Source organism: Emiliania huxleyi (assembly GCF_000372725.1).
Source record: "Emiliania huxleyi CCMP1516 chromosome Unknown EMIHUscaffold_173, whole genome shotgun sequence".
Classification (NCBI taxonomy): Eukaryota; Haptophyta; order Isochrysidales; family Noelaerhabdaceae; genus Emiliania; species Emiliania huxleyi.
Window position 1 is genome coordinate 291,948 of NW_005200853.1, and position 24,694 is coordinate 316,641.

General features: G+C 65.1%; 3 protein-coding genes across 3 annotated transcripts; 2 read left to right on the forward strand and 1 right to left on the reverse strand.

Moving 5' to 3' along the window:
• Window positions 1–531: 531 nt before the first annotated feature.
• EMIHUDRAFT_456239 (hypothetical protein) lies at window positions 532–5,539 on the reverse strand. Its single transcript, XM_005784088.1, has 19 exons — window positions 5,456–5,539; window positions 5,253–5,326; window positions 5,089–5,179; window positions 4,884–4,955; window positions 4,673–4,728; window positions 4,379–4,467; window positions 3,961–4,087; window positions 3,774–3,891; window positions 3,563–3,704; window positions 3,289–3,370; window positions 2,945–3,041; window positions 2,375–2,470; window positions 2,247–2,311; window positions 2,044–2,176; window positions 1,770–1,865; window positions 1,438–1,719; window positions 1,230–1,361; window positions 1,107–1,157; window positions 532–869 (listed from the first exon to the last, which is right to left on the reverse strand). Exons 1-19 carry the CDS (start codon window positions 5,498–5,500, stop codon window positions 744–746), a joined length of 1,974 nt encoding a protein of 657 aa, XP_005784145.1. The 5' UTR covers window positions 5,501–5,539; the 3' UTR covers window positions 532–743.
• Window positions 5,540–13,433: 7,894 nt separating this feature from the next.
• On the forward strand, window positions 13,434–15,680 carry EMIHUDRAFT_231552 (hypothetical protein; the record flags this gene model as incomplete). The annotated part of the gene is made up of 8 exons (XM_005784089.1): window positions 13,434–13,697; window positions 13,760–13,869; window positions 13,935–14,021; window positions 14,118–14,208; window positions 14,773–14,862; window positions 14,936–15,050; window positions 15,105–15,216; window positions 15,359–15,680. The coding sequence occupies 8 exons, from the start codon at window positions 13,434–13,436 to the stop codon at window positions 15,678–15,680; spliced, it is 1,191 nt and encodes a 396-aa protein (XP_005784146.1).
• A 1,341-nt stretch (window positions 15,681–17,021) lies between these two features.
• Window positions 17,022–19,105, forward strand: EMIHUDRAFT_112672 (hypothetical protein; the record flags this gene model as incomplete). The annotated part of the gene is made up of 3 exons (XM_005784090.1): window positions 17,022–18,205; window positions 18,365–18,626; window positions 18,809–19,105. The coding sequence occupies 3 exons, from the start codon at window positions 17,022–17,024 to the stop codon at window positions 19,103–19,105; spliced, it is 1,743 nt and encodes a 580-aa protein (XP_005784147.1).
• Between the last annotated feature and the right edge of the window lie 5,589 nt (window positions 19,106–24,694).

Below are 24,694 nucleotides of genomic sequence, written 5' to 3' on the forward strand. Positions count from 1 at the left end.
GGCGGGGTTCGTGGGCAAGCGGGGGCTGGAGGAGGGAGGCGGGGAGGAGGCTGTGAGCCTGAGCAGCTTCTTCAAGCGCGCGCGCGCCACCGGGCCGCCGGGCGAGGGCGGCGGGACGGCGGGGGGCGGCGCGGCGGGGGGCGGCGCGGCGCGTGACAGCGCGCGAGAGGAGGAGGAGGACGAGGCGCTGCTCAGCGGCGCGCAGATCGCTGCGCTGCGAGCGTCCAGCAAGCTGCGCGGCGCTCTCGGCTCGCGCGAGCTGCGCGATCTCGTTCGCGAGATTGACGGCGCGGCGACGCGCGAGCTCGCGCTGAAGCGGCTCGAGGCAGCGCTCGAGGACGAGCGCTTCCACGCCTTCTCTCAAGACGTGGTCGCGACGCTGAGGATCGGGGGCTGACGAAAGGGGGGCGCTGTGTTCTTGAGGACGCGCGGCGTGTATGACGTGTGTGGCGTGTGACGTGTGAGGGTGTCAGAGTCGCACAGGTCTTTGCAACCTTTGTGTTTTGAGTCTCGGAAGAAGTGCACCCGTTTCGTTTCTTACTCGTATACGTAACCAAGGTCCAAGTGACAGTATATTCGCACACAACAAAATCTCACTCGCGCCCCGCGCGCGCGCGCGGACGCATTCGGACAGAGAGTGAGTGGCGAGTTGGAGACTGAGTCGGCAAGAGGGAGAGGCGATGGTGGCAAGCGTTCGTGCTCAGCGTTCGTGCTGCGCGTCCGGCGGCATCGTCCTCCGGTCTCTAGCTCTCCCCGCGCTGGGCTGCGTCGAAGGCGGAGGTCGTTTTGTCCACCGCCATGAAGCCCTTGCCCGCCTGCACCTTGCCGCTGCGATCGAGGACGACGGCGAGCTCCTCGTCCGTGATCACCTGTTGCATCGTGCAAAGAGTTGAAATCGAATGAGGAGCACTCTCGAGCTCCTCGCTCAGCACCTTGTTCTCACAGCCGAGCGCCGACTTGCTCGGGCGGGAGATAGGGGGAGATAGGGGGAGATAGGGGGAGATAGGGGGAGATAGGGGGAGATAGTACCTTGTTCTCACGGCCGAGCGCCGACTTGCTCGGGCGGGAGATAGGGGGAGATAGGGGGAGATAGGGGGAGATAGTACCTTGTTCTCACGGCCGAGCGCCGACTTGCTCGGGTCGAACGCGAGCAGCTCCTGCAGCGCAATCAGCAGGTTCGTTAATTAAAGCATAGCCTGTGTGAGACAGTCGAAGGCGAGCGACTGCTCCTGCAGCTCGTCCTCGGCGATGCGCTCGCTCCGGTCCGTCTTCTTGCCGATGTCCTTGAACTTGCCCTTGGAGACGACCAGCTGCTCGAGCTTCAGCTTCTGCTTGGCTTTGACGAGGATCTGCTCCTCGACCTGTTCACACTCGGCGAGGTGTGAAGAGACGCCGCCCACCGCGAGCCGGGGCGGCCCTCTGCCGCTCTTTCTCTACCGTCCCGCAGGCGGCCAGCCGGTACACCATCACGCGCTTGGTCTGGCCGATGCGGTGGCAGCGGTCCTGCGCCTGCAGGTCCATGTGCGGGTTCCAGTCGCTGTCGAAGATGATGCACGTGTCTGCCGACACGAGGTTGACGCCGAGCCCGCCTGTCCACAGCAGCACGCGCGTGAAGAGTGGCACCTCGTCTGCCGACACGAGGTTGACGCCGAGCCCGCCCGCGCGGGTCGAGAGCAAAAAGACGTCGATCGACTTGTCCGAGTTGAAGTCGTTCATCGCCTGCGTCCGGGTCTCTCTCCGATGAGGAGACCGTGCTGTGACTGCCAGACCCACCACCATGCCTCGGTCATCGCCTGCGTCCGGTCCTCCGCCGACACGCCGCCGTCGAGGCGGCAGCACTTGTAGCTGCGCAGGGCGCAGTACTCCTGAGGAGTCGAACCACGAGCGATTCAGAGTGGAGTAGCTTGCAGCTCCGGCGCAAGGCGCAGCCTTCTCGCTCCTGGAGGATGTCGAGCATCCGCGTCATCTGCGAGAAGATGAGCACCTGGCGCCCCACCGCTCCGACTTAGTCCGTCCACCACTCTCCCCCAGTCTTCCTTCAACTCTCAAGCTGGGGAGGAGCGCCTTGTGCCCATTCTTGGTGAGCTTCGCCATCAGCCGGTCGAGCAGCAGCATCTTGCCTGACGCCTGCACCAGCACCTCGTCCACCGCCTCCTCGCCTACTGGCCGACCGCTCCTGCTGAGAGAGGGGGTGAGAGCCGGCCCCCTCGCCCGCCGCCTCCTCGCCCGCGTCGCTGATCGGCCACTCGAACAGGTAGGGGTGGTTGCAGCACTTGCGCAGCTGCATGAGCAAGTTGTTGAGGGTGACCGCCTGGGGAGATATGGGGAGATATGGGGAGATATGGGGAGATATGAGCAAGTTGTTGAGGGTGACCGCCTTGCCATCCGACGTGGAGAGGTTCTTGTTGAGGATCTCCTTGTACTGCTGCTGCTGCCACTCCGACAGGGAGGCGTAGAGGATGTACTCCGTCTTTGAGGGGATGCCTGAGGGGAGATATGGGGAGATATGGGGAGATATGGGGAGGTAGAGGATGTACTCCGTCTTTGAGGGGATGCCTGAGGGGCCGCTCAGCTTGAGGCGGCGCAGCTGCATCTCGGCTACACCTCGGCTACACCTCGGCTAGATCTCGGCTAGATCTCGGCTGCATCTCGGCTAGATCTCGCACCGAGCTCGACGTCCTGCTTGAGGCGGCGCAGCAGGAAGGGGCGCAGGATCTGGTGGAGCTTGGTGACCACCTGTGGGGACGTGTCGGGGACGTGTCGGGGACGTGTCGGGGACGTGTCGGGGACGTGTCGGGGACGTGTCGACGACAGCTCAGACAACATGTCGGGGACGTGTCGGGGACGTGTCGGGGACGTGTCGGGGACGTGTCGGGGACGTGTCGGGGGATGTGTTGGGGACGTGTCGAGGGCATGTGGGGACGTGTCAGGGGCATGGCACAACCTGCTCGCCCTTCTCGCCCTTCATCACCTTGTCGTCGTTGTCCTCCTGCGTAAAGTCGAAGTCGAACCACGCCTGGCGGAGGGACGAGAGGCTCACACTCCATCGAGCGGCCGTCCTTCGCCTCCCGTCCTTCGCTGCCCGAGTCCCGTCGCTGCACCCTGTGTGGCTGTGTGGCTGTGTGGCTGTGAGGGGGCTGTGTGTTGCGCCCGTGGGACCGGCTCCCCATCAATCTCTCGACGATACCTGCTGTGGGTGGCCCCAGCGGTTTTTGGCAGCAATACCCCCTTTACCACCCCCCCCCCCCTCCCCGCCCCACTCTCCCTCCCCCTCTCTGCGCCTGGAACGAGTCGAGGTCGTCAAAGATGCTCGGCAGCAGAAAGTTGAGCAGCGACCATAGCTCGGTCAGGTTGTTCTGCAGCGGCGTGCCTGAGTCACAGCCATGGCACCGATAAGCCATGGCGTATCATCAAGGCGGGCCGTGTTTGCAGCAGCGTGCCGGCGAGCATCTCTCCCCATCTCCCAATCTCTCTCTCCCCCTTTCTCCCCCTATCTCCCCATAGCTCGGCGTGCCGGTGAGCAGCAGCCGGTTGCAGCCCGAAGCCCCCTGCGTGTCCGAACCGCAAATGCGCTTGAGCTCGCGGATCAGCCGGCAGTTCATGTTCTTCAGCCGGTGCCCCTCGTCGATGATGATGAACTTCCAGCCGATCTTGCTCAGCGCCGTCGCGTCGCGGATGACGATCTCGTACGACGTGATCATCACCTGATCTCATTCGCACCAACGCTCACCCCCCTCATCGGCGGTGGCGACCTCGCACGACGTGGCCGTCACCGGCATGCTGCCGTCGCCCTTGCGGTAGTGCGTGCCGCGCATCTGCGTGCGCTCCTCCTTGGAGCCGTGGTAGACGAGGGAGGGGATCGAGGGCGCCCACTTTTTGAACTCGTTGTGCCTGTTCACAGCTGGAGGTGTGAAGCGACGCCGTTCACAGCGAGAAGCCCCCTGTTTGAACTCGTCGTGCCAGTTCTGCAGGCAGGAGAGCGGGCCGACCACCATGAAGGGCCCCGCCACGCTCTTCTCCTTGAGGTGGGCGAGCAGTGCGATGGACTGGATCGTCTTGCCGAGCCCCATCTCGTCGCCGAGGATGCCTGCTCACATCTCTCCCCATCTCTCCCCATCTCTCCCCATCTCTCCCCATCTCTCCCCATCTCTCCCCATCTCGTCGCCAGGGTGCCTGCTCACAGATGAAAAGCAGCCGCGTCGAAACGATCTCTCGGCTAGACCTCGGCAGTCCTCTCGCCGCCCAAGCTGCCTCCGAGCCACCCCTCGGCTCCATCTGGCTCCATCTCGGCTAGACCTCGGCTAGACCTCGACTCAATCTCGGCTCCACCTCGGCTCCACCTCGGCTCCACCTCGGCTCCATCTCGGCTACATCTCGCCGTTGAGTCCATTCTCGTACAGCCCAACCATCCAGTGAACGCCCACCAGCTGGTACGGCCGCATTTGCCCCACGATGTGCTTCGGCTGAGGCAGGGAGGAGGCGGGCGGTGGCGAGCAGAGGGGCAGCAAGCGAGGGGCGGTGGCGCACGCGGGCGGAGCAGGAGAGGGACAGGAGCGAGCGAAGGTATGGCAGTGAGCAAAGTCCAGCGGGGGCGGGAGCGGGGAGGGCGGCAGCGGTGAGGGCGGCAGCGGTGAGGGCGGCAGCAGGGAGGGCGGTAGTGTTGATCGCCTGCGGCAGCGCAGGCCCGCGGACAGAGCCGTCCACGACGGCGTCGGCGCCCTCGCCCTCCTACAGAAAGAGGGCAGGAGGAGTGAGGGCAGAGGGCAGCAGCAGAGACGGCAGCAGCGGGGAGCAGTGAGGGCGGCGGCGGTGAGGGCAGCAGCGGGGAGCAGGGAGGGCGGCAGCGGTCAGGGCAGGAGCAGTGGGGGGGCAGGAGAGCGCTCCTTCTTGATCTTGTTGGCGAGAAACTCGGAGTAGGCGACCGACTTGGAGAGGAGCTGGTCCAGCCGCGCTACCTGCAGCCGGGAGAGCCGCTGCGGCGCGATCGCAACCACGGGCCACGTCCGAAGCGGCGGGGCGGTGCTGGCGGCGGCGAGGGCGCGGCGAGGGCGCGGCGAGGGTGATGTCAGCGCGGGGCGCGGCGCGCGCCTTGTCCTCGGTGGTCGCGTTGCGCAGGTCCTTGCTGTCCATGTCCTTGAGCCGCTGCTTCTCAGCCTCCTTCTCCGACTCGGCCATCATCCTATGGAGGGTCCAGACTGGGCATGTGGGCGCGGGGTGTGGGGCGGCAGCACGCAGCACGCGAGGCGGCGCACTTGGCCTCCTCCTCCTCCATAGCTTTTGTGACGACGACGGGGCCGTCGTCGGGCGAGCTGCTTCCCGCACCCTCCTGGCAGACGAGGACGTCGCGGGCGCTTTTTTGAGTGCGCTGCTGGCGCCAGCGCCTCCGGATCCGCGGGGGACATGAGGCGAGCGAGCGGGCGCGGCGCGGCGGGCGGGCGGGAGAGGAGGCGCGCGCCTCCGTTTTTGCGCGCTTCGCGGCGGGCGAATCCTCGGAGGCCATCGAAGCCTAGTGGCGATGCGACCTGCTCGCGCCAAACGAAGTGGATTCTCGCGCCAGGCCGAGAAGAACTCGTATCTCCCCCCAGGCCCGCGCGCGCTCGCACAGCACTCCCACCCCCGCCGCCCTCGCAAGCTCACAGGTTGAGTTGAGGAGAAGCAGCTGAGGGAGATCAAACAAAGCGGGAGCAGCAAGAGAAGGCGGCACGGCGGCGGCGGCGCGGCGCCCCCCCATCCCCATCCGCCTCCGGGCGTGAGTGTCCCCCCAGCGTCTGCTTGAGAGCAGACGCTCCGGTAATCAGGCCGAGAGTGCCAGGGAGGAGAGGGGAGAAGAGCCCAGGGAGGGGAGAGGAGAAGAGCCCAGGGAGGGGGGAGGAGAAGAGCCCAAGGCGGCCTCCCTCTCCCTCCCCTCCCACCGGGCCTCCCTCTCCCTCTCCTCCCACCGGGCCTCCCTCTCCCCCTCCTCCCGCCAAGCACCAACAGTCTCGAGGGGCCAGCCGCTGGAAGGGGCAAGCCAGCGGCACGAGGGCTTCAGCCACACAGCTACCAAGGGAACGCGACCCACACAAAGCACCAAAGTTAGGCATACCCCCCGGCGCCAAACGAAGTGCCGGGATTCTCGCGCCAGGGAGAGTAAGAATTTTAGAACCATCCTGGCCCTGGATGTGAGGCTGCCAAGTGCACTCCAAGTCTGATTCTCGCGCCAGGGAGAGAAAGAAAAAATAGAAAAGCGCCCGTCAGACGAGCGCACCACACCCCTCTCCTTAAAATCCCTGTGTGGTGGCGGCGTGCCGTCCTCCCATCCCTCCCTTGGGTTGTCCGTTTTTATCCCGGGCCGGCGTTGCCAGTGCCGATGTCCCCCTCGCGGGCGGTGCCAGGGGCGCCGGTGCAGGCGCCCTCGTAGGGCCGCGGTCGCCGTGGGCGCGGGGCTCAGGTATGGCCCAAATAGTCCACAGCCGTACCGTCACGCGCGAGATCGGCAACGGTCAGGCCTTTGTCTCGGAAGACCCCGAAATCAAACCGATACACAGCGGCGCGTCGACAGGTTTGCTGAAGGCGGCGGGGTGTTTTTCCACCCACTCCAACAGCGTCCGCTGCTTGGGCTAGAGCAGGTTTGCCTCTCGCACCCCGTCTGTTTTCCTTTCCTTTTTTCTCTGCCCTCTCTTTTCCTCTCTATTTTCCCGGGAAAACTCCGTGGAAATCGTCAAATTTTGGGCGCTGAGCCGAGTCTGAGGCTGGTTTGGGCCCAAAATCAGCCAAACTTTAGGCCAAATCGGCAAAATGCCGGGAATTTTGCGGAGAACCCGTGTATACCTCAATACCTGGAACTTACCCTGCGACCGCCTGGGTATTTTGTCGATTTCCTCAATTTTGCCTCAGATTTTGCCCCAGACCAGCTCTCAGACTCAGGGAAACTCGCGAGTTTCCAGAATGGAGCACCAAACACCCTCTGTTTTCCCTGGAAATTTCCGGAAACGCAAAGTGCTGGGGACCCTCTGTTTTCCTTTTTGTTTTCCGGAAAACCTGCTCTAGCCCAATCCGCTGCCGAATAAACGAGAGGCGCGCAGTGTCGACCTTCTTGTACCGGCCCGACCTGTCGGCGCCGCCGGCACTTCTCCGCCGCATCTCCTGCTTCAGCCCTTCGAGATGGGCCAGCCTGTCGAGCAGCTCCTCGGCTGTGGGGAGCCCCAGCGACGAGGAGCTCATGCGAACCTGCTGCTCCACGAGACGTTCGGCGGCGGCTTCTCGCCCACCGCCGTTCTCAAGCTGCGCCGCCTCGCGCGCAAAGTCGCGCGCGGCAGCGTTGACCGCACGGCCTACTCGCCCAAGTACTCGCTCTCTTTTATGTCCCACCATGCAGAGCGCATCTCTCTCTCTGTTGTGCGAGGCGTGAACCGCGCCATTCGCTCTCACCTGGCAACCCTGTCTGCACGTCTCGCGCGCGCGTGAACAGGGCTCCAGGCCCCAAATGACACGCGTGAGTGTTAGAGTTTTTTGGTATTGCTAAAAAATCTCTCTCTCGCAAAGTTGCAAAAAACAAACTCTCTCTCTCTCAAAGTTGAGGTTCCTGTTGCCGCGCCGGATGTGTAGTGTATCCGAGTTCTACTTCAATCCCCAAGCCGGATTTATGTGATCTGATCTCAAACAATTCAAAAAGAGTAAGCGGCCAAAGGATATCCACCTCGAGAAACCTCGAGAAAAAGACGATTTCCCGAAGCGCCGTTCACAGCGGTCAAACCATGAGATATTTGCACCTTCTGCTCGCGAACACCGCCGCCGCGCGAGGCGTCGGCGGCGCGGGCCAAGCTCTAGCGCCTTTGGCCCAGTCGTCGCTCTTCGACGCAGACCGCACGCAAAAGCGCCGCCTGGTTGGGGGAGCGTGCAACGCAACCGCGCAGTGCGGCCACACGGGGATTCCCTGCAGTTCCCTGCAGCCCGCATCATGCGACCTAGTGAAAGATCTGCTACAAACCTGTCCGCAGTGCGACGGCTGCTGCGCTCCTCCGCCGCCGTCGACATCGCCCTCCCCTCCGCCGCCGTCCGCCTCGCCCCCCCCGCCTTCCCCGCCTCTGTCCTCGCTGCCGTGCGAATTTGTCGTCGAAGGAGCTTCCCACTACAATGGCATATGGATAAACTCAAACGAGGTGAACAACAACCGCCCCATCTATGTGCTCTCGACAGATTGCACTCGGGTCCTGCAGTGGGGGTCTTCCGCTTGCGGCGGTTTTGTCTGGGATAGGTGCGTGCGCTCGACGTGCAGCGGGCCTTCTTCGTGCTACTGTTCGAGGGGTCGTTCGGCATTTAAGGGTGGCTCAGTGGCGGCACCAGGTCCCTTTGGAGGCTGGGGTGGCTCCGACCACGGCAACGTGGTGGCTTGCCCGCCCCACGCTCCCTCCGCCTCGCCGTCACACTCCCTACCACCACTTTTGCCACCGCCACCACCGCCGCCGCCGCCCTCTCTGCCGCCGCCGCCCTCTCCGCCGCCGTCTTCCCCGCCCTCTCCGCTGCCGCCCTCGCCGCCACCATCGTCGCCGCCCTCGTCCCCGCCACTTCTGGTGTACCACGGGATCGACGCGGTGGACGAGGTCATCGACGTCCTGACAAGCTCCAACAGCACGGGCGTCGCGGGCGACGGAATGCACCCGGCGACATTTGCCGTCTTCGCGCTCACGGCCTTGGCGCTTTTCGCTTGCTGCCGCCGCTACTGCTGCCGCCCCGGCTCGATCGAGAGGGTCACGGCGCGCCACCCTCACCCCTAAAGTCTATGAACTCTATCTTCAAACCTCTCACCGCTAAAACTGACCTTCAGGCCCTCAAGTCGAGCCGCGTGTGGCACACGCCGGTGGCCTCGGTGGCAGCCAAGCAGGACAAGAACCTCGAAACGCAGCCGCTCCGAGTATCAGACGTGCGTAGCGAGTATATTGACCGCTTGCCGCCAGACGCAATCCCGATCTCCAGCCTCACGGGGATCACGGCCTAGTGAAGCCCGCCGACTCGCTGCCGAGACGGTGTCAAGCTAGGTGGATTAGCCTCGCTGCACGCTTGGGAGACCGCGCCTCCTGATTCGCCCGCTGGGCGCGCGACGCTGTGCTCCGGGTCCAGCCGCCAAGTACGAACCTGGTTTGTGGAGCTCCCACAGATGTCTCCTAGACAGTCCTGAGCCTGTCCAGACAGTGTCCAGACAGCGTCCAGACAGTGTCCAGACAGCGTCCAGACAGTGGCACATGGCTCCACTCTTCACAGTAAAGTCTCGTAGTCGTGGCTGGACGACCCTGACAGCACCCCTGGCTGGCGCTGCCGAGGCCACTCCCCACCCACCCACCCACCCACATACACACCGCTTGCCGCCCTACTTGCCGTTTGGGGGGCAGCCAATTCTCGGACTCGGACGCAGGAAAAAATAGTTTCGGCGGTCTGAGGCGGCCCAGCGGACCCCAGCGAACCCGTTGGCACGGCCAGCGCGCGGGGGCACGGGGGCGACCCCCCACCTCACTAAAACTATTCCGAGCCGGCGGTCCTCGCGTCCGACTTGTGTGAGTGACTCGTGAGCCACCCCGACACCGCTCGGACCTCCTCTCCGCGTCGATATTCGTTGCTATCTCCATTGTTTGTTTGTCCCGAGCGGCCCCGTGCCTTGCCCCGGGCACGAGTAAACTACAACGCAATCCATCACAATGGGCTTCAATGCACTCCGGTCGAGTGCTCACATGGCGCTCGTGCGGAGCTTCAATGCTCACATGGCGCCGCACGACGTCACATGCGCACTCGTGCGGCAGACAAGCGCCGCGCCTTGTGTGCTCGATCGCAGCTTTGGGTGTGACCCTGCGAGCGGCAGCATGTGGGCCGCAGGCTGCCGCGGCGTGTTTCGCTGCCAGTCAAGCATGGTGCACTGTGGGTATCCGCCAGGCCTTCCGGCATACAATTGCTCGTGCGGCTCGCCGCGTGCGGACTCCAGCACCGTCGCTCTGAGCGAGAGTCGTGGCTATTGCGGGTCCCACAGGAGGACTGACAAAGAGGTGGATGCAGCAGACGAATCATGCACCGTGCGCTCACACCAGTGGCGGTCGTACACGAATAGGGATGGCGTGCTGACGCTCCAGGACTGCGCTCTTCGCTGTGTCGCCTGTGGGAATTGCAGCTACGCAAGCTTCTCGCAGATCACGAACGATTGCACGCTGTTTAGCGCGTGTAGCCTGGCGCATTTGCGACAGGGCCCTCAGGCGCACGTCCACAGCACGGTGGCCATTACTGGGCGCACTCGCAGCCCGATGGTAGACCGAGGGCAACTCGAGCCGGCGCTGATGCTCCAAGCTGTGTTGGACTACCTGTCAGCGACCCCTGCCCTGCCAGAAAAGCCAGGAAATATTTCCTCCGGGACGAAGTGGCTTCTCGGCCGACCGTTGCGCGGCGGGCCGTACCTGCTGCGCTTGGGCCCGGCGGCCACGGCCCCAGCCTGGTCCTTCGCAGCCTCTCACCTTCTGATCTGGCCAGCCTCGTTTTCCTCGGCCTATCTGGCCGCCGCCGTCCTTCTAAAGCACGCGCGAGGCGCGTGCCCCCGCATTGATGCGGCAGCTCTAGTGCCACGTGACTTTGCTTGCAGGCCTTTCCATCGGGTCTTCACGTACGATGAGTCGTGGAGCCTCGACCCCATCAACACGCTACAAGACTGCGCGCTGAGATGCATCGCCTGTGGCCCGTGCCGAGTCGTGAGCTTTTCGCGCAGCAGACGAACGTGCAGACTGTACCGCGACGGCGGCTGCCATCTCTCTCGGCTCGCGCAAAATACAAAAGCTGGGGCGGAATTTGTTACGTTGGACGTTGGCGACATCCCGACAGCCGATCGGACCGCCGTTCAGGGGGCGTGGCTCACGACCACGCGGATCTTGCCGACGCCAGCCACGTACGTGTTGCGGCACATGCGGCCCGAAAAGGTGCCGACTCACGTGTACCGGCACAATATGCGGCTCTCGCGCGCAGTTGACCACCTGCCACGCTTTCTCAACCTGAGCGCGCACTACGTTCTCGTGCATCCAACCGGCTGCTTGCCCGCATACATCGATTGCATGCTGACAGACAACAACTCTATCTTTATCGATGGTCAGTTCCAGCACGCGGTAGAGGCGCAGCTCCTGTGCTGGTCGCTCTTCCGCCGCTTCCCTCAGCTCCAGTCACGCGTGATTGTGGCGACAAAGGCTGGGAAGATGGTCAGCCACCCTTGGACCCGCAGCCTCGCTGAAGTCATGAAGTACAAGGTGGTGCGCGCGAGCACGACTGACGCCCGCAATCGCGATCCTTGGCCAGCTGGTTGCGCAGTTGTTGGACAACCGAACACCCCAAGCGCGTTGGCCATGCTGCCCAAAAAACAATGCTATTGGCTCGTGGCACAAGACGACGCTACAGAACTGCACCGCCGCTTGCACCTCGCCGCGCCGGCGTCGCCTGGCCTGGCCGTAGTTCGCCTTGGCATCATGAATCGCGAAGGTAGCCGACGCATCACGAACGCCGGTAGCTTCTTGGCTTCATGCGCAGAGCTGCTTAGCGAGCACCACTACATCGTGAGCCACGCATCCGACTTTGGCGGCATGACGCTTCGTGAGCAGGCGCAGTGGGTTCACGAGCAAGACCTGATCCTTTCGCCGCATGGCGCGCAGAACGCCAATTGGATCTTTGCGCGGCCCTGCACGACGATCACGGAGGTCTTCCCGCTTGGCTATTATGTACCGGGGGAGTACCTGCAGCTGGCGAGGGCTATTGGGGCCGTCGCCTTCGCGGCCTACGACGGGCTGGACCCGTACGGCGACACTGTGAAACGAGCGGCCACCTACCTTGGTCGCATCGGGGCGCGCTCAGTCACTATCGAGCTCAACATCTCGACTGCAGAGAGCGTCCTGCGGACCATGCTTGGAGCGTGGCTCCGCTGCCGGTCTGAGATGCACAACGACACTGCACTAGCGTAGCGAGGTGGACGTGTCGGCTCCCGACGCCTTCTTCCCTGGGCTGACCGACGTGACGTCTGGTACAAAAGTAAAGCAGACGCCAGCGACCCACACACCGAGTACTGTACTACTACTACGTACAATGAGTGTCTCGTCCCCGTATCCATGCGTATTGGCTGCCAGAGCAGCCCACATGAACCGAACCCGCTTTCCCGCATGTTCGTGCTTGCATGTTTGTAGTTAGTGAGATCAAACATGGACATGCACACACACTGCGCATGTTCACACGCGGCATGCATGTATGTAGTTAGTGAGACTCAACGCCTAGCATGGACAGCTGTACAGTAAAAGCGCATCCCTCTCAGGGCTCAGGGCTGAGGCTCCCGTTCACGGTTTCTCTATGAGTGTTTCCCTTCTGGACCCGAGGCAACCGCTCCGAGAGGAGAGGGAGGCTCGACAGGCCGCAGCTCGGGCGGTCGGACGCACAGACGCGGGTCCCGCTACGGCTATCGGTGACGCAGCTGCACCCACCACGGCGGCACAAAGCAGAGCTACGCCCCGTCGCGCGCGCCCACCGTCTCCAGGAGCACCATCCTCGCGAGGCGGTCGTAGTCGCTCAGCGTGAGGTAGATCTGCGCCATCACTCGCAGATAGCACAGCCCGTCCACGTACGGCGCGAAGAGCTGCACGCCGCGCGCGTTGAGCGACGCTCCGAGATCGCCCGAGATAGCGCGGCGCGGCCCCGAGATCGCCCGAGATAGCGCGAGATCGCCCGAGATCGCGCGGCGCGGCCCGAGGCCGAGGCGAGGTGGATGGGTTGGGAGCGAGGGGGCGGAAGTGGCCAGTGCGGTAGATCGGTCAGTCGGGGCGCGTGAGCCGGACTTGTGAGCCGGACGGCTTTCATTTCTCTCTGCGTTCTTGCACATGGAGTGCAAGATACTCGCTCGTCTGTTGCCGTCCCAAGCTGTCACTCCCCTTTCTCCCGGCCGGGGTGGGGCGCGCGCGGGGGGCGGCGGGTGTGCGGGATGTCTGTGGGCCCGAGAGCGATATAAAATGTCCGCCTTGCGTTTGTGTTTCATAAGTAAGGCTATTGTAAGCGCAAAGAAAAGAGTGCCTCCTTCGACCTTCCCCGCCGCCCCTTCCCCCGCCACCTTTTCCCTCGCCGTCTCCTTCCCCCCCCCACCTCCTTCCTCGCATCCTCGCCCCCCCCTCCTGCCCCCCTCCCCACCACCGCCTCCCACCCCCCCGCCGTCCCTTCCCTCGCTGACTTCTCCCTCGCGCCTCCGTGGATTCCGCGCGCTCTAGAGAGAGAAACACCGGCGCCGGGGAGCTTGGAGCACTTCGAGTGCACTTACCGGCCATCTCTTTTTCTCTGGCCGTCGGTATTGCTTTGCCCGCATCTCTACTCCGTTCTCTCGCGCGTTGTGCCGCCATCAACAGCGCCTGCCGACCGACGAGTGGCGTCGAGCAGACCACACCGCACGAGCTCTATACAGACATATGTCGCCGTCCGCCCGCGAGCTCGCCTTCAGCGCTGCCGGCGCGCTCGCAGGGATCGCGGCAATGCTCGCCCTCCAGCGGGCCCTGCTCACTGGCTCACGGGCAGTCACGCTGGCAATGCAGCAGTCGGAGGAGGATCAGGGCGAGATCACGCGCGGGAGGGCCAAGCACGACATGACGCCGAGCCAGCTCGCGCGCCGGCAAGCGGCCGACCCGCTCATCTCCCTCATGCTCGACCTCCTCGACCGCCTCTCGCTCACAGAGGTGTGCGCCATGAGCGATGGCGCGGCTGCGAGAGCTCCGACAATGCCGCTGCCCACGAGTAGGCGTGTGCCGTGGCGGAGGACCTGATCGCCGAACACCTCGAGGCCGCACAGCGCGAAGACGCGCCACCCACCGAGCTGAGCACTCTCGCGCCGAGGCAACCGCTGCGTGTGTGTCGGCTCTCTGGCTGTGAGCATGAAGGACATCCCTTCACTACTCCATCTGTGCAACGAGTAGGCTCGTCTCGAACGAGTTTGGCCGGCTGTGGCAGCCGCTCCACCTCCGCGAGGCGCTGATCGACTACGACAACGAGGCCACCCTGCCGTACTCGCCCCCCCCACCCCTTACTGCTGCTGCTGCTGCTGCTGCTGCTACTACTACCATACGTGACCAATCGTACTCGCTGTTGAGTCTGCTCAGTCCTGCTCGATGCCTGAAGGCGCACGTCACTTGCCGCCAGTACGTGCCGGCGACCTTCCGCGAGCTGCGCAACATCTGCAACCTCGCCCAGGTCTATGGGGAGATATGGGGAGATATGGGGAGATGACATCAAGGAGCTGCGCAACATCTGCAGCCTCGCCCAGGTCCGCGGCGCGGCGGGCCCGGGCGCAGCCCTGCAGCTGCTCACCTTCGACGGCGACCAGAGACTCTCTCCGCGTGTCCACGACACGTCCGCGACACGTCCGCGACACGTCCGCGACACGTCCGCTGGATGTGCCACCGTACAGGCGACCAGACCCTCTATCCAGACCGCGCCACGCTGGGCAGCGACGCGCCGCTCGTGCCGCTGCTGCTCGAGCTGCTCACGCGCGGCGTCGCCCTCGCCCTCGTCACGGCGGTTGGGTTCGACGAGGCTGCGCCCTACGAGGCCCGCCTCTGGCCTCTGCGGCGTCCAATGAATTGGCGAATCGTCAGTCACCTCGATTCACCAATCATGAGCAGCTGATAGGCTCGCCTCTCCGGCCTCCTCGCCGCCCTCACCGCGGCGGGCGCACCCGAGGCGATCTGCGCCCGCGTCGTCGCCGTCGTCGGCTGAATATTCGACTAGATTCGACTCCGTTGTGTCATACTGCAGGCGCTCTGCAGCCGCGTCTTTGTGGTCGGCGGGCAGTGCAACTACCTTGCCCGCTGCCGCGCGGAGGGCGGCGTCGCCACCCTCTATATGGTGCCCCCCTCACGAACGCCGAGACGCAGTTGCACTGTGAACAGCGTCTCTTCACACCTGCAGCTGTGAACAGGTGCCCCCCTCGGAGTGGAGGCTGCCGGAGATGGAACGGTGGCGGCCGCAGCAGCTGCAGCGGCTGCTCGACGTGGCTCAGCGCGCCCTTCTCGACGGCGCCGCGCGGACGGCTTGTCTTGGCCGACCAGCGTGTTGCATGGTCAGTGTGGCAGTTGATTGATGGCTAGGCGCCGCGCGGATGCACATGGCCGACAAGGTCAAGCTGGTGCGCAAGGAGCGCGCGGTCGGCGTGCTGTACGAGGCGGAGGAGCACCGCGCGGAGCTGCAAACGCACGCTATGTACGCGAGTACGCAATCCTTACTCAATAGGCGGAGAAGCACCGCACGGAGCTGCACCGCACGACCACGCTCATGTACGACGAGCTGCCCGCGCACCCATCGACTAGCTCACAATGTTGACGCACTCCTCATTCATCCACAGGCTCGACGAGCTCGCCGTGCACGCGCGGCAGGCGGTGCGGGAGGAGCAGCGCACCAACGCCGCGCTGCGCAGCATGCCCTTCTGCGCCTTCAACGGCGGGCGGGACGTCTTTGTCGACGTCGGCTCAAAGGACCTCGGCATCGCCTCGCTGCAGCGCATCGTCGGCGCGACGCCGCAGAGCACGCTGCACATGGGCGACCAGTTCACCCAGACGGGCAACGACCTGCTCGCGCGGCGCGCGTGCGGGACGCTGTGGGTCGACTCGCCCGAGGAGACGGCGGTGCTGCTCCGGTACATGCTCCGGATGCGGGCGAAGGGTTAGGGGGCGAGCGGGGAGTTGGCAAGAGTCGAGCCGCGGGGGCGCGTCCCACTCCCAGGCCTCCCGTCACTAGTCTGCGGCTCTGCCCGTCCCGTGTGCCTTGAGCTTGTGCAAAGCATTTAAAGTTTCCGACGCTCTCGGTCACGCGGTGAGTGTTACAGGTGTGATTGTGAGCAGGCGCGACCGTGGAAAGTGCAGTGCAGGGGAAAATGTGCGCACACATGAACCTCCACAAGAGACAAGTGGCCGCGACACGAGCCGACACGATTCACGATTTTTCCTTTTTCTCAAGTCCACCTCGATCCTCGTGACGTGTCCGTCCGTGTGTATACATCAGTCAGTGAGTACTGAGTACGAAATCTCCATGACCATGTGCAGAGGGTCAAGGGGGGCGCAGAGCTAACACGAAACACGTAACAGAGCCAGACCCAGAGCGCAGAGGGCCCCCGACGACGCGAGCGCAAAGGCGGCATCAGTCCTGCTCGTTGTGGGGTCCTGTTTTCATATTGACAACGTTAAATACTTAGCTTCCACTCCATGGCTAAACCTCGGCAGACGACGAACTCCCTCGGTCTACGTCGGACGGGCAAGGGGAGGGTCCGGGACCCGCCGCGCACACGAATATGCCTCTGTATATGGCGACCAGCGCGAAACGAGACGGCTAGCACCTTGGTCTTGATTGCCATCACGAAGTGGCCACAAGGTTCATGATTTCTCCGACTTGTTCAGGCTGGCCCGTGAAGGAAATCCAGAGACCCGACAAGCCGATACCAATCGCGATCGAGATGGGTTCCATCGGAGTTCAGGTGCCTAACAGGGCGTGATGCTTCTCACGGAAGTCCTCTGCGAGACGTGCTGCGAATCCGGCAGGAGGTGGCGAGGGCCAATGTGGCAGCGCAAAGCGATCATATGGTAGTAGTGTGGCAGGGTGATGGCGCGTTGACGGCGCGGTGGGGGCAGTGGGCCGCTGTGTGACCGCCGTGCTGGTGGCGGCGGCTGGTAGTGGGTTGCGACTGCGTGCGGCGTGATAGATGCTGTTGCCGGGCGAGGGTGGTTGGCGAGTGTTGGGGCGTCGCGTCTTGCCGAAATAGAGCGCGCTTGCGTTGTCGGTCGGCAAGGCGGCGCACCTATCCCCCCGGCGGCGCAAGGGCGCAAGCTAACTGATAAGGGCTCCGGTCCTCCAAGTAAGAATAAAAAAATACATCACAAAGAAAACCGGGAAGTTGACGACTTGCTGTGCCGCCTCGGCTGCGGCGTGGCGGCGTGGCGGGCGGTCGGCTGCATCAGCTGTCGCCCCACCCGAGTGTCTCTCGTCTCGCTACATCCTCCCGCGACCGCTGCGCGATGCTCCTCCTCTCGCTGGCCGCCGTCTCGTTCGCACGTTTTGCCCGACACCCTCCGGCCCTCTCTCCGAGGAGGCTCGGCACTCCCGCGCTCAGCGATGGCGGCGACGAGGCGGCCATCGACCGCCAGATGGCCGAGATTGGCGCCCCTGCCCTCGTCGGGCTGTCCATCGAGCCCGTCGCCAGCCTCGTGGACACCGCCTTCGTCGGCCGCTGCTGCGCCACAGCCGACCTCGCCGGCGTGGGCATCGGCGTGGGCATTTTCAACCTCGTCGCCAAAGCCTTCAACTTCCTTTCGCCCGCCACGACGTCGCTCGTCGCCGCTGCGTCGCCAGAGTCCGAGCCGGGCGAGTTCACCACTCCCATGCTTCAGGCCGTCTCGGCCTCCCTCGCAGTGGCCTCCGTGGCCGGCCTCGGCATCGCCGCCGCCCTCACCCTCGGCGCCGGCCGCCTCCTCAACACGCTCGGCATCGCCGCGGGCAGCCCGATGCGCCCCTCGGCGGTGGCGTACCTTCTGCTGCGAGGCCTGTCGGCGCCAGCCTCGCTCGGCCTCTGCTGCATCCAGGGCGCCTTTCGCGGCGCGCGCGACACGAGGACGCCGCTGCTCGGCCTCGCCACCGTCACCGCAGTCAACGTCGCCCTCGACGCCGCCTTCATCCCCGCGCGCGCCCTCGGCTGGGGCGCCGCCGGCGCTGCGGGCGCCACTGCGGCGGCTCAGTACGCCGGCGCCGCCGTGATGCTCCGCCAGCTGCTGCGGCGGTGCGGCGAGTCGTCGCTGCAGCTGCCTCGGCGGCGCGACGTGGTGCGGCTGCTCTCGTCCGGCTCCGTGCTCACGCTGCGCACCCTCGCGGTCCTCGGCACGATCTCGTACTCTTCGCTCCTCGCTGCCCGGGTCGGCGCGGCCTCCGGCGCCGCGCACCAAGTCTGCCTCCAGCTCTGGCTCGCGGCCTCCCTCCTCGCCGACGCGGTCGCCATCGCGGCGCAAGCGCTGCTCGCCAACGTCGCCGCCGCGAGGCGCACCAGCGCCGCCCGGACCGTGGTGCAGCGCACGCTGCGCGCCGGCTGCGCCACCGGCTTGGGCACCGCAGCGGCCCTGAGTATCGGCGGGCGCAGCCTCTTCCGCCTCTTCGCGGCGGACCCCGCCGTCCTCGCGGCTGCGGCCGCCGCCTGGCCGGCTGTCGTCGCGTCGCAGCCTCTCAACACGCTCGCTTTTGCTGCAGACGGGCGAGCCGCCTTTCCTCCCCCTCTCTCCCACCGACACAGAAGCTCCCCCCCTCCCTCCCCCCCCCACCACCACCACACCACACACGCACACACCCCTAGCACCCACCTCCGTCTCGTAAGGTATTCCGGGCGGCGCTGGCCTAGGCTCCTCTTCGGCGCGAGCGACTATGGCTTCTGCGCCGTCGGCATGCTTCTCTCCGCCGCCCCAGCCGCGGCAGCCATGCGGTGGCTCGCGCCCCGGTGGGGTCTGCCGGGCGTGTGGGCCGGACTCGGCGTGCTGATGGGCATGCGCACTCTCCTCGCGGCCGCCCGCATCGCCAGCCGCACCGGCCCGTGGCGCGGGCTCCTCGGCGACCCGCGCGCAGAGCGACGCGCGTCGGTGGTGGCTCGCGCGCTGGCGCGACGTCGCGCCGACGGAGGCGGGGGCGAGGCGGAGGCGACCGAGGCGGAGGCGGGCGTGTCGGAGGAGGCGCGCGCCGCGCTTCTCCAGGAGCTCGTTTGCTTTTGCCCGGACTCCTTCCGCGCCCCGTCCCACACACACACCCACACTCGCGTCGGCTGCAGGCGCGCCGAATGGCGGGGGAAGCGGCCGCGGCCGCCGAGGCGGCGGAAGAGGCAGTGCGGGCTGCGATGGCGGAGGCCGCTGCCGCCGCCGCAGCAGCCGAAGACGCGTCGGCGGCGGAGCAGCGCGCAGCTTTCGACGCGGATGCGGCAGCCGCAGCCGCAGCGAGCACGGCGTGGCAGTTTGCTGCGAGCGCCGCCGCAATGGAAGAGGCGACGGCCGCTGCAGAGGCGGTGCCTCCCCTCTCCCCGGAGGAGGAGGAGGAGTGGAAGCGGGCGCAAATGGAGACGAGGCCGTGAGGGCGCGTTGGTAGAGACCCTCGCCCCCCTCGCGACGCGGTTTGCCAATTTAAACGGTTTGCGCGACGGGTACACGTACGTGCGGTGTGTATGTGTGTACCAACGGCTTTATTGCGTGTGGTGTGCGGCGATCCAGTACCCATGGCCTCAGTTTTCATTCATCATGCGCGGCCCGCGCTTCATCTGCACGCACGTCAGGCTCCAGAGAACCCTACGCCATGGTGATGCCATGAGAATATCGTGCGGTCGTCAACGGCGCAGCCGCCTCCCACGCGTTCGTCGCGGGATCGTATCGCTCCACCGAGCTGAGGGCCTCGATCTCAGTGTGGCCGCCCACAACGTACAACTTGCCGTCGAGCGCCGCAGCTGCGAGATTTACGCGAGCCGACGCCATCGGCGCCACAGCCTCCCACGCGTTCAGCGACGCGTCGTATCGCTCGACCGAGGCGAGGTAGCCACCGATGTTCATGCCACCCACAGCGAACAGCTTGCCGTCGAGCACCGCCACGGCGAGCTCCTCCCGAGCCTCAGCCATCGGCGCAACCGTCTCCCACGCATTCAGCGCCGGGTCGTACCGCTCCACCGAGCTGAGGGTGCCGTCGTCGTCGTTGTAGCCTCCCACAGCGTACAGCTTGCCGTCGAGCACCGCGATGGCGGTAGAACACCGTGCCCCTGCCAGCGGCGCCGCCGCCTCCCACGCACCCACCGCGGGATCGTACCGCTCCACCGAGCTGAGGGTGCCGTCGTCCTCATTGTAGCCGCCCACAGCATACAGCTTGCCATCGAACACCGTCACGGCGTGATACTCGCGCGTCCCCTCCATCATCGCCGCCGCCATCGGCGCCACAGCCTCCCATGCTTTCGTAGCCAAGTCGTACCGCTCCACCGAGTTGAGAGCTGCAAAGTGGCCTTGATAGTCGGCCACATCTTGGCCGCCCGCCGCGTACAGTTTGTTATCGAGCACCGCCATGCCGACATACCTTCGTTCCGTCGGCATCGGCGCCACAGCCTCCTCCTCCCACTCGTTTGTGGACGGGTCGAACCGCTCCAGCGAGTTGAGCAACCCGCCGTTGCTGCCGCCGATCACGAGCATGCGTGGCCGCTCGCGCTTCTTCAGCGTCTCCTTCCAGCCGCGGCGCCACGCGCGGCACGCCCCCTTGACGGCGTGCGCCTTGGTCGGCAGCTGGGCGAGGATGTGCGGCACGAGGTCCGGCGAGAGGAGGACGGAGAGGACCGACTCGGGCTGCTCCACGAGCAGTGCGGCGTGCTCCTCCGCCACGCGCAGCGCGGCGTCGCTCGCGGCCGCCTGCGCCTCGATGATGGCGCACAGATCCGAGCGTGAGGGACCCTGCTCCTTGATGATGACGTACAGCTGCTCTGGCGAGAGGCCCGCGACGCGGGCGCCGATGCGGTGGGCCATTGCTTCGCCGGAAGACTTCGGTTTTCTTTGTTAGCAGAGATGCCAACCGTTGGGAGTGGGGCTCCCCAACATAACAACAGTGCAACATTGGCCCCCAGCTGTGAACAAAACAAAATAAGCGGAAGCGCTGGCGCCGGCCTGCGCTGCCACCTGCCTTCCACCTCTCCCCCGGCACTTCTCGCCGAATGCGAATATCTCGGTCCCTCGGCGCCCCCGTCTGCTTTTTTGTTTTTCTCCATGTACACAACCCCAACTCTACGGTTGTGGCGGATCTGGATGGACGGCGTGCCTTGACGCTTCATGAGCGCACGGCTCCGGCCGATCAGGCACGATTCAATATCGGCGCGAGGGAGCCGCTGGTTCGCGCTTTTGAGCATCCGCGCGCTGCTTGTCCTCGTCATCAGTGGACGACCCTTTCAGCTGCTGTGCGGTCCAGCGCTCAATGGAATTCTTCTTCTCCTACACGCCAGAATGTTCCGCTCAGGAATACTTTACGCTCGGAAGCACTTGATGCCCGCCTCACTTCGGCGCTGGAGACGATGCGCTCCGCCATGGCTTTCGCGGAGCTCGGCTGGTTGCTGCTGACCGGCCTATGGCGGTGGTGCCTCTGGCTCAACGGGGGACTTCCGCGAGCCCCACCGGCTTAGGCTCCCACCGGGTAGTAACGGGCCTCATGGGCAGGGAGCCACCCGCCAACTTCGCGAGACGCCGTTGTGCGTCCTCTCTGAACGCCGCGCGCATCTCATCGATCTTCTGTTGGATGCCTAGGCCCCAGAACACGCGCCCTTCATCTCGCGTCTCGCCGCATATCTCGCGCGCGCGTCTCGGGCCTTCGAGCGTTTTGGGCTCGTCGTCGTGCATTGGGCCGGGCTTGAGCGCCTCGTCGACACACCCAAAGCAGGGTAGTCTCTGGATCGGCGCCGGCACGCATTTGCGAATCGATATGCGCGCGCAGCTGCGCGCCTGCCGGATCTTTGTCTCGATGCCGCACCGCTTGTTGGCGTACTCATACGCGCTGCCGACGACGCCGTCGACCCACTGTCGCGCCGCGTCGAAGGCGCCCCACACGCCGCCCCGCGCCGCCGCAGGCGCCTCCTCGCAATCATCTAGCGCCCCAAGGGGGACTCGTCCGTGTCGTCCGCCAAGCTCATTCGGGATCCCTAGTTGAGCCGATACCTGGTCTCACTCGATGCTCCAAAAAAGGCATTTTTCGTTGTAATTACAGTCTATCGCGCACAACTCTACCGCCGCCCCCCCCTCGGAACACCAATCTAAAGGCGTCTGAACCACAGCGTGTCCCGCTCCATAGTTTCTCTTCTTATCCGTTACCATGTAGAGCAAGGTCGAGGGCGGGCCCTATCGGGCTCGGGCCGCCCTCTCGCCCGCACCTCTGCGGGGCTTGCACGTGGCAGCGGCGGCTCAAGATCCCAGCGATCTCGAGTTCTTCACGCTATCCACTGCGCCGCGGCTTCGCCGCGCCCATCCAAGCCCAGGGCTTGGTTTGCTGATACCCGCATCTCGCTCTGCGCATCTCTGAGGCTACCCGCGCGCCGACTGCTACGCGCGCGGCGAGAGGCGCACCCCATCGGGGACAGGATTGAGGCCCCTGTACAAGCTCGGCAACGCTGCCGTCGTTGCCCTCCCGAGCCCTCAACACGATGCCGCACATTGCGCAACCCGTTCTGCGCACATGGACATGCCGCAGGGAGGAGTTTTCACTCTTCCGTCTGGCCCGGAATTTGCCGTTAGTTCGGGCCGGTGTGTTGCAGCCCGCCACAGCCCAGCACAACTACGTACGTCCGCGACAACATGCTCTCAATCGCTCCCGCCATTCACCTCGGCGCCCAGTGCGGCCCCAAGATCGAGCTCGCCACCGTCAAGTTCGGCCCCTACCCGGGCTACGGGGGCCCCTTCTCGTCGGTCACTGGCAAGGTTTCCCTGTATTCGGACGGGGATGGCGTGCAGGCCTGCTTCCCGAGCCGTCGCCCCGCCCTGCCCATGGCTGTCTGTGGCTCCGATCACACCCCCACGCCTCCCTACCCACAGACCTTCGTCTACGACCTGTCGGGCCTCGACACGGGCTGCAACGGCACCGACCCACTCGAACTCTCCGGCAACGCGTGCGGCATCCACATCCACTCTGGCTTCACCTGCTCCAGCGCCTCCGAGGTCGGGGGGCACTATTACCAACCCCCCGCGGCAGACCCGTGGTCCGACGGTGGCATGGGCGAGGACTACGTCGCGTTTTACAGCACGACAACCGGAACCGCCTCGGGCAACTTTGACGCCGACACTGGCGCGACTACGAGCGACCTGCTGGGCCGGGCCTTTGTCGTCCATGACGCAGACGGCGGGCGCATCGCGTGCGCGCTGATGGAGCCCGTGGTAGACCCGCTGTGCGTGACCAATTTCGCAACCTACCCCGGCTACTACGGCGCCTTCCCCGACGCGACGGGTGTCATCACGATGGTTACTGTGGACAAGACCACGCAGTACTTTGACTATACGCTCAAGGGCCTCGACCTCGGCACACCGCGCACAGCCCTCGACCACGCCCGCGCCTGCGCCCGCGACCGCGCCCGCGCCCGCGACCGCGCCCTCGCCCGCGCCCTCGCCCTAGCCCGCACCCGCGTCCAGCCCATTCTCCGTCCGTGCCACGCACAGGCTGCGCTGGCGGGTACAACGCCTCGTTCGGCAACTCGTGTGGCCTTCACATCCACTCGGGCTCCTCGTGCGAGGCCGCCAGCCAGGTTGGCGGACACTACGCCACGAACGGCTTTGCCGACCCGTGGACGGAGAAGAGCCTCTCCTACGTCTCGTCCACCAACGGCAACGCGGAGGGGAAGCTGTCCGCCGTCACGGGCGGCACCTCGCTCGATGTGCTCGGCAAGGCCTTTGTGGTGCACGGGTACGACGGCGGCCGCATCGCGTGCGGCACGCTCGAGTACTGCGACCCCTGCGGGCCGCCACCGCCGCCGGCAAACGTGTGCAAGCCGTGGTGCAAGAACAACCCCGACAAGCACTGCCCCAAAACCCAGCTTTGCGGCAGCTGCTACTTTTGCTACCAGTTCCCACCAGGGCCCTCGCCGCCGCCGCCGCCGCCCTCCACCCCGCCGTCGCCGCCACTGCCCACGTCGCCGCCACCGGCGCCTCCGCCGCCCACACCGCCACCGCCGGCGCCTCCGCGCAGATGGCGCTCTCTTCCTCTCCACAACCAAGGTCCCGGGGCCTGAGGCGAAGCCGTGTGACTACTCGGAGCCGTCTTCTCGCCTGGCAATTTTGCGATTTTCGCGTTCTTCTGCGCCGTGGCGCGTGCAACTTTTGCATGCAGTACCTGTGGTTGCCGCCGCGTGGCCATGGACGAAGTACAGCGTGGGTGCAGGTGGTGACCCCCCCCCCCCCCCCCTTCCGGCCTCTGCACGGCGGTGTCCGGCAGCGTGCTTTTGGCTCTTATACCTGGACACGATCATGCGGCCTGTTCGTGAGCTGCATTGGCTTTTTGTTGATTGAGCCTGGGTAGGAGATCTGATCTAGGCAGATACGGTGTGCGTGTCCATTGGTGTGATGCGTCCTATATTACCCATTTCGGACGCCCCCCCCCCCCGCGTGATATCCCCCGTACGGCCACCGGACTGACGTGCCAGAACGCGAATGTTATAAAAAAGCAAACAACGCAAACAGGCGGACACACACACGAGAACGGGCAACCTCGACTTGGCACGCTTTCTTTGTGCTGTCAGAAAGGCTTCTTTTTTGAGAATTCATTATGTTTGCCTGTGTCAGTGCTAGCACGCGCCAGTCCGCTTCCATCCCGGCCGTGGTTCGAATCCACACGAGCCGAGGGGTGAAGGGGAGGACGCGTGGTGGCGCCGGCCATGAGAACTGAAGCTCACCCATTGAGGAAGTGAGAACTGCTCGACCCACCCCTGATCCTGCTGAACGAGCTCCTCTTGTAGCTCGATCGGTCACACCGCCACCGCCGTCGAGGAGAGGGGGGACGACACTGCTTCGGCAGCGTGCACCTCGATCCTGTACCGTGTTTGTTATGACCCCCCCCCCCCGATGAGCACACCAGCGAGGGAGGGCGAGACGATCGAGGGGTCCCGTACCATGCGGAATCGACCCTATCCAGTGCTCAAGTGCTCAAGCTCTCCTCGCGCAAGGACGAC

What these genes read in the sequence shown, in the direction of transcription:
- EMIHUDRAFT_456239 (XM_005784088.1), bottom strand. Translation starts at nt 5,500, where the DNA reads ATGGCCTCCGAGGATTCGCCCGCCGCGAAGCGCGCAAAAACGGAG. An exon ending in GTCCGCGGGCCTGCGCTGCC is followed by an intron (nt 4,468 to 4,672) that starts GCAGGCGATCAA and finishes CTCCTCCCTGCC; the next exon opens with TCAGCCGAAGCACATCGTGG. An exon ending in CCACGTCGGATGGCAAGGCG is followed by an intron (nt 2,312 to 2,374) that starts GTCACCCTCAAC and finishes ATATCTCCCCAG; the next exon opens with GCGGTCACCCTCAACAACTT.